Source organism: Empidonax traillii, unplaced genomic scaffold (assembly GCF_003031625.1).
Source record: "Empidonax traillii isolate 1590-97213 ecotype Southwest subspecies unplaced genomic scaffold, ASM303162v1 scaffold67:size1865537, whole genome shotgun sequence".
NCBI lineage: Eukaryota > Metazoa > Chordata > Aves > Passeriformes > Tyrannidae > Empidonax > Empidonax traillii.
This window is the reverse complement of record NW_020955260.1, coordinates 1,660,921-1,675,210: the sequence shown is the minus strand read 5'-3', so window position 1 is coordinate 1,675,210 and position 14,290 is coordinate 1,660,921. Positions and strand designations below refer to the sequence as shown.

The 14,290-nt window shown below is 39.5% G+C and overlaps 1 protein-coding gene across 4 annotated transcripts in view; it reads right to left on the bottom strand.

Moving 5' to 3' along the window:
• Positions 1–6,073: 6,073 nt before the first annotated feature.
• LOC114055813 (L-threonine dehydratase catabolic TdcB-like) overlaps positions 6,074–14,290 on the bottom strand; it is a 31,224-nt gene continuing 23,007 nt past the window's right edge. For all 4 annotated transcript variants that reach the window (XM_027880305.1, XM_027880308.1, XM_027880306.1 and 1 more), the window contains one exon: positions 6,074–6,789. In XM_027880305.1, the coding sequence (XP_027736106.1) occupies positions 6,691–6,789 (99 nt within the window). In that variant the 3' untranslated portion in view covers positions 6,074–6,690. The remainder of the gene's footprint in view (positions 6,790–14,290) is intronic.

Genomic DNA, 14,290 nt, shown 5'->3' with positions numbered 1-14,290 from the left:
TAACTTTGGTTAGCGTTTTCATGATACAGTTCAATGCTTAAGTGGCAAAATGCTTCTTTCTTCTCAAGAGGCGTTTTTGTCTGTTCTTGTTTCTCACTATTCAGTTTCCATCAGTGAGGCTGTAAATACGGTCAGAACTACTACAGTACCTTCCCCTCCTTCCACCAGCCAGCACACCAAGGACTTGACATGCTCACCCTCACAGCCCTTCCACCTGGGCTCTGGAAGGGCTGAAAAGCTCAGAGAATTTGTCCACGTGCTGTTTGACTCAACCTAATTAGAAGGGCTTCCTTTTAGAGAGGCAGTGGCAAAATGTTCCTCAGTGGAGCCCAAGTAAATATAATTAAAAATTTTATAACTGCCTTGGTTAAAAAGTATGTCCAGGTTAGAACTTAGTTTTAACCAGACACTGACATCAGCAGCATTTTTTGAAGCCTTTCTGGGACAGATTTCAGTAGCTCTCTGCCTGGAGGTTTTTGGGCATTGCTTAACAAACTTTTTAGAAATAGAACTATAGATATTTATCTACCTTCAGACACTTTCTCTTCCCAACCTTTGCTTGGCAGTAGTTCAGTATTAACACTTGGGTAAAAAAAATAAACCAAACAAAACCAACCAGTGTTTACTCTCAGTCTCTGTCCCAGAGCTGTAAGCAGACCCCAGGCCTGTTTTTGAGGTTTCAAGATGAGATTGCCCAGCTGAAGGTCTGAGCAGTGGGGGATAAGCAATGCTGACTGGCCTTGAGGAAACGGAAGAAACCCACAGAATGAGGAGAATCCAAATAATATTGATATACCATTTCTGAACAGGTGTTTGTAGTGTCCCTGGCATCACAGTAAGATAACACACTAATACCTCACAAAATGTTTTAGTTAAAAAGAGTCAGCAGAAGCATGAATTGGGTCAACACCTCCCACGGCTCACAGAGACAAAATGTGCCCGGCTGCAATGGGCTCTTTGAAAATACGGTGCTGGTTACACCATGCATAAGTGTTTCTCCAGGCTATTCTAACAGCAACAACAAAGGATTACTCTAATCACATGGAGCAACTCTTTCCACTGCAATCAAAATGCATTTTCCATAACAGAGGGGCCGAGCAACAGAAGTGTGTTCTTAAAGGCTGCGCTGAGTGTCAAACTATCCACGCCAACACGCAGCCTGCCCTGCTTGCCAAAGGAAAACACTTGTAAATACAAGTACTTCACTTAAAATATTTCACAATATTACTTCCCACTGAAAGGAAACTCCAATGAAATTTACAGAAGAGCTTCAGAAGTTTTTTCAGAATGGGTATTTCTGCCAACTAGGCTGTTGACATCACTGAAGGGAAATAAATAATGCTTAGACATCCATTTCAAATTGGCAATAAGAAAAAACAAAACTACTCTTGCTGTGAAAGCCTGTGTGCAAGACCGGGTATGCTTTATACTAACAATGTAAAGTAAATGTCAAGAAAATTTAAAACACCCATGCCTGTTTTTTTCTAGATGTATAAAAAAACCCCATGTCACTTAAAACTACTTTTATGCTGTGATTTCTTGGTAGCTTTGTCGAAGAAGGAAACACAAAGAAACTACCTAGGTCCTTTTTCACCTTTAAATCATAATATATGGGAATATATGGAAATGAGCGTAAGGTACTCGTTCAAGTAAGGCAGGTACTCGGGATCAGCATGTTTGGCAAATCACTGCTCAAATCAAGCTCTGTTGAGGGGAATCCAGATCAGGATAGGCAGCATCAGCTCAGAAACTGCTGAGTCTGAACAGAGGCAGTAGAAGGTCTCCCACCCATTTTCAAGAACTGTTTCCAAAGCCTTCAGGCCTGTAGCTCATTTTTGCGAGGAACTGATGAAATCTTTCTGAGAATCACAATATGTTGTCTTGCTTTGCCTCAATTCCATGCTGACCTAGACTTTTCTAAACACAACAGGAGTCAAGTGAGCCAGCCTTTGGAAATACCCAAGTGTTGGATAGTTAAGGACATTTAATTTGCTCTGAGGCTGGGCACTGGTCTCCTGAAGAGCAATAGAGCCCAGTTAAAGCTGAGGGAAGGGCCTCCATGGTCCCTGTCAAAGAGTGCAGTAAATTTGACCACTATAGGCGATGTCTTTGTGGTCTTACAGTCTGTCTACTGCTGTAGATGAGCCCTTTTTAACAAGGCTCTCAGTCTTACTTCATTATTTACAAGGCTATGCAATTTAAAAAATCCTTTGCTTTTTTACTTATTCATTACAAGCTGGTACATTTTTATTCCCCATCCTCCCAGTAGGTGATATTCACATACAAAATAAAAAGATATTTCTTGAGATTTTTTAAATGACTCCACTCATTTGAGGACTTACTGAAAACTTTTACTGTATGGCCAACAGCCTGTACATTCAGTTAATCTTGCAAGCAACATGTTTGTTCAGACTGGTGCCTGTATGCAAGACCTGCATGAACAGCTCAATAAATTACCATAGTTTGTTGAAAGCAAAAGAAACAAATCCCTCAGCATTTCCTTTACTGTTGATCCTCAGAAGAGAAGTAATAATATTGCACAATCCACATACTGTACTAGACATTACAAGGCCCCTGCAACTCCAAACATAACTACAGCACATGCGTGACTGGGAAGAAGGAGGGGAGAGGGGGAAAGAGAGGTATAAGGAACATCATTGTATCATTTATCAATGTTCTTTGAGAACATTTCACAAAGAAAAAACACTTAGGTGCCTCTTGAGGGAATACACAGCCAATTTACCAAGTTTAAACCATAAAAGGTAAAATGTCCTTCTAAAGACTCTCCAGATCTCTTATCAAAAGGAACACCACATTCTTCCCCAAAATTTCAAAAGTGTGAAAACCAGGGTTTTTTTCATATTTGCAAAAGCCCCCCACAAACAAGTAAATCAAAATACCTACATTTAGCAGAGCTTTCAGACATCAACAGCACAGGGCAAGCCCCTCGTATCCTCTTGGTGGATGCACTCAGGTGTGATTGATCCAACTCTGCTCCTTAAGGACTCTTCCTTTCTTCAGACTGAAAAGCTGTACAGGCTTAGGGACCCTGTTGATCACTGTTGACATACTTCAAAACATTCATATTTTGTTAGAATATTTTCCAACCACAGCCACCAATTTTTGCTGTAGCTTTATTTAAAATAAATAATTGCTTGTGAACCATGGGAAATTCACCTGCTCAGGAGGGTACAGCATTCAGAAGGACTTCCCCTCCACTGAGTTGCAGCAAAAAGTTGGAAGCACATGAAAGCAAAGGTTTGTAATAGAAGGAAACCCTGCAAACTTCAATATCCCATACATGGCAGAGTGTTGTTAAACAAACAGCAAAGAAGGTGACAGGAGAACCAAGGCCATCAAATAAATGACTGGCAGGAATTACAGTCCAATCCCAAAGTCTTGCAGTTTCTTTTTCCAGTCACTAAACCACATGCCTAGGTTTGGGTCTAGCAAAAGTTTTATAGCAACACCTCAAATGCACTTCTGCATTTTAGGATGGCCTGATCTAACACATGTTTCAGAATTTTCCAGAAGCAGTAGTCTAGAAGGCAAGTTGCTGCTTGTGAGGGCATGCCACCTGCTTGGGGAGATGAACTGCTCCTGATGCTGCGCAAACATGTACTGGCAGAGCTTTAGATGTTAATCCACAGCTATCAGGACCTGGCTTAAGAAATTAAGGAATCAATGCGGGAAGAGACTTTGTTTCAATTAAAGGTACACCTTGTTTGCATCAGTTCCTGGAAGAAGCCATGCTGTGCCCCTGGCAAACTCTGTGTGCACAGGGCAGCTCCCAAAGCTAAGAAGCTTAGCACTGGTGGAATTACCTGGGTGAAAGCATCTTCTTCCACTGAAGATAAGAACATGCATTTTAGCTGGTGGTCTGCTGTGCCCTGAAATTGAGGGACTGTTTTACCAAAGTTCATGATAACTATAATGAGTATCCCCAAGACCCAATTCACCAGATATCACGGACTTCACTCACCCACAGAAGCCCAGCCCAAGATACCTCTGCTCCCAGACTCTACACATTGCCCAGGAGTGCAGCCAGGTGCAAGAATGGCAGTGTTTGCAGCTAGCTCATGAAACTGAACCTCCTTCTAGGGCAGCGAGGAGAGATCCTTACCTAGCCATGCTGGGGAGCACTCCAAAAATCTCCCGTCCCACCCCACAGGGCAAGAACAGCCACACTGCCCAGTTGTGCTTACCTCCTTGGCAGCTCAGAGTTCCCCCCGTGCATGAACGATGGGGATTTTGTGTCAATGTCAAGGACAGACACGGGATAAAAATTAACTCTGATTTTTTAAATATGAGACTGCTATCAGTACCATACGAGAGAATGACAAATCTTTCCTTGCTGAGGTGGCAGAGCATAACTTTAATTATTTTTCAAATAAATACAATGCTTATATTTATATTTTGCTGATTTAGTAATTTGAGAAATGTTTACATAGCCATTAAAGTTTTTTTTTTTCAAGGTACATAAGAAAACTCTATAAAAATACCTCTTTCAATGAAACATTCAAACCCACATTATTAGATCTTTGAAATGCCATAGATCTTATTATATTTCGTAATGCAAAAACGTTAGCAGCACAGCTATTTCATTATTCTTTCCAACTGCATACATTCCTTTAAATGTTTAATTTTGATTTTTTTTTCCCCTTGGAAGATCTTAATTATATCTTTAAAGTCAATGGACTTGAATAAAGGCAATACAGAATGAAAATCAATTCTGTTTCATTACATTCACATATAAAGTGTTTATCACTGGAGAGTGATTTAGACTTTTATGTATGTTTATACTTAAAACAATAAAAATAAAACCACATATCAAGTCTGATATTTAAGTAGCTTCTAGACATCACCTTCCTTTCTTTCCAGCCCCCCTGTCCTCCCAGAAACACACTCTCAAAATACTATGGTGATTTCAAGTGCACTGATTTTTGGTTCCTCTATCTGCTACATCTTCTTGCCCCAGTTTTGTGAAGAGTTGCTAAATGCAGTTCCCACTGATTAGAAAGGAAGTTAATGCTCTGAGCTTCTAAAAAAGAGTCCAGGATAATACATGATAAACCAAGTACTCAGACAGCAGAAGCCACTACTGAGAACACTGGTTTTAAAGCCCCAATTTCTTCTCATGTAGATACCTGAGACATCCTCAAAATTTCCTGAGAGTTTTGCAAAAGACATGAGGGAGTAATTATACCCCTATTGATAGTGATTTTACATCACTAAATCTGCTCTTTGATGATGTCGTTCATTGCTTGTTTCAATGAAAGTAGCAATTATGTATCATATGGTCTGTCACCTATTTCCACACAGATTTATTAAACTCTTCTGACCATGAAGAAAAGAGCTGTGCCTGACAGACTTTGATTTACAGGACCAAACCTTTCTGGATTTTCCCCTGGGCTTTTGCTAGGGCACTGCTAAATATGTAATATTTATTTATATGCCTAATTATAAACTTGATATGCTAGAATCAGGATTAAGACCTCTCATTAAAATACCTATACCCAAAATTTTGGTAAATCCCAGTTAAATTCAGCATATTGGCTCTGTTGTAGCTGGGCTTAAATAAAATTTTGCCCAAATGGAAAAGCAACTGTTGTACACACATTCAGAAGCAGGCCTGAATTTCTCTTACATTTCTTGCCATCCTACTCTGTTATATTATCAGCTGGTCTCTGCCTGTAGTGATGAAAAGGGTATTTAGGTTAATGTGTTCTTTGTTAATTGCATTAGCCATGTGCCTAAGACTTAGGCTTCCTCTTCTCCCAGCACTGCCTTTGGCTATTAACATCTGGTCTTTAAATATATTTTAACTGTGTACTTAATCTGTCAGGTGAGATGGATAGACTCTGTTTTAGACAGACTAAGATGATCAGTGGAATGCTAGTAACAAAATTCACATGGGTGGAGAGACCCCTTCTTATTCAGAAACACAAGCCATTTTATATGCTAATTTTTATACTGAGTCTCCAAAAATAGAGGGGAGAATTACATTTGTGTTCTGTGTATCAGGTCTAATCGTTTGGAACTTTATTTTGTAAATAGAATCGTTTTCCCTTGAAAAAAAAAGTACAATATTGGCTTTTATCTTCCAAGGGTTTTTTTGCTTTTGTTTAAATCACATTTTATTATCATAATTTTTCCTCACATGGTAGCAAAGATAGAACAGAAGTGTCTTCAAACACACATGTATATACGTCCTGAAGAAGATTTATTAAATGGAAAATCGCTTCTGGCTTGGAAAGAGAAAATTTCTGTACCAGTAATATGGCAAAGTCCAGCAGAAGGAGCTGTATTACTTTAACTAGGAGCATCAAAATCAAAAGACCTTTGAGAGGTCTATATTCAGATGTAAAAAGAAATGCCTTCTCCCTGTTTATTTACTGAGTATCACTGGATTCTACACACTAGCCAAAATCCAGACAGCCAGCTGATAATGAATTATTGAATTCCAACACCAGCAGAGACTAGAAGTTTCCCTTAGCTAAGCTAAAGTTTCGAGTTTCACTTTTTTTTTCCCAAAGATATTCACTACCTTTTGAGCAGGAAATAAATATCCTGAAACTATTTGCTAGCTGTTCAGCTTTGAAAGATAGCTTGTGTTCTGAAAGCCTCAAGATTAGGGCTCTGTAAAATACTTGTCAGAGGACCCCGGTCCCTTCCCTTGGGCTGTGCCCATCACCGCTGGGTCCAGGTAGTTGTGGGGTAGCGTTCCAAGAGCGCATTCCTCAGCTGGGCTGTGTGGATCTTGTCTCTGGTCTCCACAGTGCAGATGACCTGGAAAAAGAATTAGGACCATTCCTGATGCATGGCAGCAATCTCAGACAAAGGCATTTACAACTCAATCCTAAAATACAGTCGTAAAAACAAAACAATGAGTTCAACATAAAACCTCTGGACCTCACATCCCCTGTCTATGCAGGTAAGAAAACTGACAGTGCAGACATCTGGGGCTCTTCCAGCCCTTCTGCATGGCCATAAAAACTTCCAACCTACTTTATTGCCTTCAGAGTTTAAAGATGACAGGCTGATCCTCTGCTGGCTCCTGGGCAAGATGCTTGTCTGCTCTTGGCCTCCCTGAACACATCTGTTAGTACCTTCTGTTTTCTGTTCCCTGGGGTATGTACGTGGCACTGCTGCCACCTCATCACCTCTGACTCTTATCTCACCACATTTCCATATTTCTAGGAAGTATTTGTTCCAGTGCCTCCATCCTTCAATCTTTTTATATTCTCCTCTTCCTCTTCTCTCTCAAGGAAGTATCCTCCAGTACTTTTTAATCTCTGCAGTGTTCTGGCCAATTTCATCTCCTCACGCACCTTCTTGCTTTATTCTGATTTTTGTTTGCTTATTGCATCAATTCTAGTTTTCTGTTATGGGTGTTCTGCTGCTAAATCAAACTATTCTCAGGCAAAACTAATCTTGATAGTTTATGTAATTCTTCACTTGCCTTCACAAATACTGCTGACAATCCAGTCCTGGAGCCACTAAAGATCATAACTTCAATGTAATTTTTTCAGTTCTTCTGTAATCTCTCTTTTCTACATACATCTTTGCCACACCACTTGAAAATCTGGGCACTACCAAAGATGTGGCACCAATGTGAAGGTGCAGAAAGAAAATTATACCTCACAATTTTAGACTGCTAACTTCCATCACAGTTGGTCCTGCTGGAATTATTGCTGATGTTGAAAGTGCCACGTGGAAAAAAAGACCTCACAGAAACATGAAAATCTATCAAGGAAAGGATCCAATATGAGTCATGGTGCAAGTACAGAGAGTTCATTATAACAGGCAAATCTCCTGAGAATAGAGAAACAACTGGCCACAGTAACCTGATGGTGAGCTGTTAGAGACAGATGTCCTGTATAATGTTGCTTTCAGAGTTGCATCCTTTTCAGAAAGCAACAAGGCAAAAAATAAAATTTTGTCTAATCAAATATGTTTCAGGGGCATTTCTAAATAAGAACTTTGTGAATTCATGTTTCCTGGAATGATCTTAAAATAACAATAAACCTTTAGCAAAACTGTTGAATGAAAAGATAGAACAGTAAAAGTCCAACTTGTTCTAAACAGCCATGAGCTCACTTAATTAGAAAACTGGCTACAGCTTCTTAAATATCTGTCTTGAAATAAGCCACATTTCTGATCTGATTCTTCCCCTCTTGTGCTGAACATAGTTCCATTCTTTCATTTCTTTGGAATTCAAATTAGATGCTAATTTCTTCCTCCTCCAAAAAGTAGGATTTAGACTCAAGAGAAGGACAATCACAAAGGACAATTAATAATGAGGGAAGATGAGAGAACACAAAGATCAGGAAAAATATCTAAAGGCACCAGTGTACCAATAGCCATTATCCACTCCCTGGCTCACACAAAATCCCCAAAGTTTTGCAATTATATCTTCAAGAGCACACACGTATCTCTTATGGAGTCTGTACTTAAAAAAAGCAACATTTTCCCCTTCACAGCAATCATGCCTGTATTGTCCTGAGTAAATCAATTGCTGCTCTTGGAACCGGTCTGGACTTGCCACGTTCAACCTTGAATGTCTGGCAGCAAGCAGTTGCTCTGCACTGGGTGCCAGCATGGGAAGGCATTTTGATTTATAGAACTAACTATCCTCTCTGCCCTTTCCTTTCTGCTAGTGATTGAAGCCGGCCAGCCTCGGCTGGATTGCAGTCAGAGACCTTGTAAACAGTTTGGGTAAATACTGTCTTTTTGTGCTGTGCATGCATTGCATCGATCATGTGATCCTGCACATAATACCTTGTAGTGTATCATAAAGTAGTAACAGCAAGATCAGCGATAACAAACAACTCCAGAAATTTACCCGATTTTTCATACTTGTCAAATAGAGGTATAGAGAACATTTGCTCACAGCAGGAGGGAAAAGAGAATCACACTACACCTCAGAGCAGCTACAGATCTCAACAGCAAGGAAGGCAAGAATTTATTTTCTTGTTCAGATTAAGCCAATTTACACTGCAGTTTTACTTTCACAGAACTGCTCTCACTTGCTTCACCTGGGACGTACGATTTACATGAGTGACCAACAGGGCAATCCTCATATTCATGGGGAGGTGTATGAGTTTATATTTATCTAGGATGAAGAATCACCCAGGTACTACAACCAGGGAGGTTGCCTGTCTGCTGATGAGCTAAGAGTAAGTGCTCCAAACTGCTCTTATTTAAGAACAAATGACAAAACCTATCGCCTAATGTTTCTTGTACTCCGGGTAAGATCATCCATTACAACTAGAAAAAATTTCCTTTAACATTTAGTTTAAAATTTACTTTTACTTCAAACTCAGAAGTCTTCAGAACTGTACATGGGATTTCTGATGCTGCAGATCTCTTATTGGCTGCAGGGCCACCTAGAGCCAACAGTAGACCTTTCTTTCCTGTGTATTAAAAAACCCCCACAAAACTAACAACAGAGTACATTTTATGCATTTCTCTCCCACATATTATGTCCTTGCTGGATTACATAAATAAATATAAAACTGTCTTGTCTGGTAAGACCACTAAAATAACCAACCAGATGGTTCTTGTACTGTATTTAGAGTTTCGCTCCCTGTGTCAGGTAATCTAAAGATTTATTCCAGCCTAAAGGTTTCGGTAACCTGGTGGGTTTTTTGTATCAGGCCTACAAGTAATTGAAGACAGAAGAGACTTCACTGAATATTGATGGCTTGTGGATATTATTTAATGACTGGGAATAACTGAGAGAGCAAGACAAAGCCAAAAAAAAAGATAAAGCAAAAAATTGATCCCAAGTTATTACCGTGCAACAACGAAGTCTAGATGTATAAATTCACATACTCATAGGAATTAAACTGATTTCAAAGAGAGGAAAGTTCGTAACTTCACAAGGGGAAGAAATTTGCAGAGTTCTGTGCTGAGTAGAGTGGGCACTTCTACTCCCTTTTAACTGCAAGTCTCATAATCGGTCACCTTGCCATTTAGATCATATTTTCCTAGATTTTAAAAATTAGTTTGGCATGCCTCTTAGCTCCCTGATGTCTCCTATCTGTAGGCTGTGTGTACAAATAAAGATTTTGGGTGGACATGCTGAGCCAATGTTAGAGAATAGAGGGAATGTGAATAGTATTGCTGAGTCAAGGGATTTCAGTTTTTGTTCTTTTCCAGGATCCATGTAAAAGTATATCCTTTATGTCTGTGACTCATCCTTTGAACTTTAATTTCTTCAAACCTAGACACCATATTCATCATATTTTTCTATTTTTGTTGTTGGAGAATTCACAGAACTTAATATTCATGATACACCACATTTAGCAATATCATAGGTTTGTTTCCATGAAAATCAGTGGAGTTAGGAATGAATACTTTATTTATATACGCTAGTTTCAGTTTTATATTTAAAGCAAGGGGTTTAATTTCTATTTTAAAAAATTAGCAACTGATCTATTAAAAAAAAAATTAGCAACTGGGCAATTTTCGGAATTACTCAGTAAACACCCAGTATAGCTTAGTGCACATTACAGATTATTTGGTAACAGCACTTCAGTTTATGGTTTGGGGATCAGCTGCCAGATAGTCCCCAAGGTCAGAGCGATGGAATGCTTGAGAAAGAGTGTAACAGCTGTCACTTGGTTGTGCAACCTGAGCCCTTATCTTTTGGCACGTTTGTGCAGTCGGGTTGGGGAGCAGGAGCATGAATGCGCTACTGACACATTACGTAAGTCAGATAATAGTCCAACAGGTCTGCTCTTACCCTCCCAGAGCAGGGTTCTAATTTCTACAACTGGGGCAGGATATTCTGTACCTTGTTAGTCTGCTCTGGAATGCCATTAAAGAACATGACTGAATTCTTTTGGAGGCCTTAGAGGGAATGCGTAGTTGAACTTCCCACTCCAAGTGTCTCCATTTTGTAATTGGGGAAGTGAAGCATGGGAACACAGCCTTGAACACAGCCTTGCCCAGGGTCATGCAGGAAATGCTTTAGGAATTATAGCATTCTTCTCATAGCTGTTCAGCTGCCTGCTCCTCTGTATTTGCTTCACAGGGCAAAAAACATGGAATATGTTGGCAACTGGGGACTCCAGCCCGAAATACTCCCCTCCAGCCTTTTACAAAATGTAAGTTGGCCCAAAGGAATTTACTCAAATTGACCAGAGCAGACTAAAATAACTTACTGAGTTCTGGCCTGAGGTGAATAAACTATTTGAAAAGAAAAGGTATTACACCACACTTAGCAAACCAGGAATTCCAGCACCACTGGGATAATGTGCAATGGTACCGAAAAGGCAACATTTGATTTATGAACTAGCATTTTCTTGCCCAGTCAGAGGGAGGAGTAATGTGATGGATTTTTCCAACTGGTCTCTTCTGAGTTATTTAAAACCACAGCAGAGTGAAGCTCCTGAGAGGTTTGAAGTGAACAGACCAGACAAGCCCATAACATCACATAGAAGGGAGGTCAGAGGGAGCGCTCCCACCAAAACAGCTCTGCAAAGCTCCTGGGGCACTTCAAGACCTTGCAGGTCCTCACTGCTCTGTTCCAGGATGCTCCTGTACCTGCCAGACTGATTATACTGCAGTTTCTGTGGTGAGAAGACTTTCCTAGGAAAACTGATGAACTCAAGGATATTTTATTTCAACTAGGTTGCCTGAATCCAAAAATAAGACACCCCTTAAGCAGGCAAGATGCTGATCTACAGCAGAGCCTTGCATGGCTTCATAGCAAAGACTGTCCTTAAGTTGCTTATTGATTTTGCTCACTGACTTCTCTCTGAGTCAATAATAACACGAAATTAAAGGGATTGAAATCGTTATAAAGAGGTTTACTGATGGAAGCAATTTGAGTGATAAATTGTCCCAGTTGAATCTGAGGAATATTCCTGATAGAGAATAGAGAAAGTTCACAGAGGCAAGTTGTGGCCTCCTCCCATGAACTGGATAATCCTTTAGACCTCTGCATCCAGTTAACTGGTGATACTAAGTGATTTTTTTCATTAGCTCTGATCTCACTGCACAAGGTACTTCATTAAAAATCAGCTTAATCTAATATAGCCATATTCCTCTTTTTTTTCTTAATTAAAAAATCTCTTATTTTTGCCAGTAAAATGTTTCAAAAGTTATTGTTCCAGAAGTGTAATTTGAACATAAAGGTTCATTTGGAAAGTCCTTACTACTTCATGGTCAGATTATCAGCAAGGATCTTCCCACAGAGTGTTCCAAGCATGCATTAGATGAATAAACAGTAACTGAGAAAGTCATTTCATTAGGATGAAAAAAAAAAATAAATAAAACAGCAGCTCTATCTTCCTGATAAGCAGTGACTAGAAGCCAAGTTTCTCTTCTTTGGAAATGAAGGGGTAAATCTAAAAGGATGATTAAATACCGAGATGACAATCTTGACAGGACTGATCTAGTGTATCAAATAAGCAACTACACTTAACTGCTCTGTTCTGTCAAACACTTTATCTATATCCACAGCCAAAAGTGTGCAGTAAAGTTAGAATGGAGTGGGTATAGCTGTAATGTCTTTCTTATTATTACCACCAGTGCAACACATGGTAATTTTGGTTCTTGATCCAGATTTTAATGCATGCCTAATTTTATGTGCTGAGATTTACACTGATGAAAATGCTAAAGTTCATTGCAAGTTTGCTTTAGTAGCAAATGCTTAAAATGCTTTGATGACACAGGGCTTTGGCTCTCAGAAACGACTAAGAAAAAAGCAAAACCTCCCTCATGTGTATTAGCTTTACTATGAAAATAAGTATTTTTTCTCTATCTGGTTAGAGCAAATTCATTTTGATGCTGAAAGATAAACCCTGTATTTTATCTTTTTTATTACATTTGCTTTAGTTTTCAAAGAAAAGCCTTCCAATTCACTAGGTGTCACCAGATAAAGCTGCCTCCAAAGGCACAGAGGTCTGCATGTCTGCGTCACTACTTTGTTCTTCACATCTAATTATCCAATAGCCTCTCCCAGACTGATTAAAAGCCATCATGCAAATCCAACATCCAATTAAAACATTCAGGAACTCAGATTCCTCCTTTTGACCCTTCTGTAGTACAACACTGTCAGATTCTTGAAGTGGACAGTCAGTGAAAACACATTGTATTTAAAGTGCAGAGAACAGCACATGGCACTGCTTTCATTCAGGGTCTGTATTTATTACATGTTCTGATACAACTGCCTCATTGGGAGAGATTGTAAGAGCAATGGAAAATTGTTTTAATATTCTCAGTTAAAAACTAACACAGTGGATTTCATTTATTTTACTTAGTAGCATTAATAAAAACTACAAGCCTCACTTAAAAAAATTTGCATTGAAAACTTCAAAAGAATTACAGGGTTTGCTGAAATTCACCGTGAGTGAAAACAATTTTCAGAGCTAAGTCAGTCACTTACTCAGAGAGATTTATCTATCCCTGCAGTGTCATGCTATCCCCAAGTTACCCAAAGCTGTAAGCTGGTCTATCATTATGACATACTGGGGAAAAATGAAGTTTTAGTCCTAGACACTTGAGAGAACTGATGATATCATATTCTGAAAAAAGTTCATGAACTTTATTGTCCCCTTGCTAAAGTGAACTTTAATCTCCCTCTTCTTTATATCTGCTAGTGAAAATATAGAGCAGGTTTCTGTATCCACGTAGGAAGTTAGATATAAGGGCCAAAACCAAAGAAGTAGCTTACTCAATAACATTACTGCATCCCAGCTATGAGTCTGTTTAGCAAAGATCCTTAATTTGACTTCCACCTGTGGTTTCACAAACTGAGTCAGGTTGGACTTGGACAGGGGTAGCATGAAATCAGTAGGACCACACCTTTGCCAAACCAGTTGAAGTAAGAGATACGCCATGAGACAAATGGTCTTTTTAAGAGATACCATAACACCTCTTCACTGTTACTGTATCCAATATTCAACAACGAAATACTGATTTTGCACTGTGCTTTTCGTGGATAAGGAATAAAACTATTAGGCCCTAGCTAAAAATGAGGGTTCCTTAAGAGTAAGGGTGTTCTTCACATTGCTTTAAGGCAAACATCTCAGACAATTACAGCAGCCTACATAGCTGGCTCTTCAGGTTCTGGACGGATGCTGCAGGTTGCTCACCACCCCTGGCACACTGCCACGCCAGCAAGGAGGGTTTGCAAGAGAAACAGCGCAATGCAGCAGCTGGACTATTTCACCCAGGGTGTCACAACAGCAGGTAAAACTGGTCCTGTGTTCTTTATATGCCTGCTAAGTGTTTGGCAATGTGCTGTAAAACACAGAAGAAATTCTCTCTCACACTG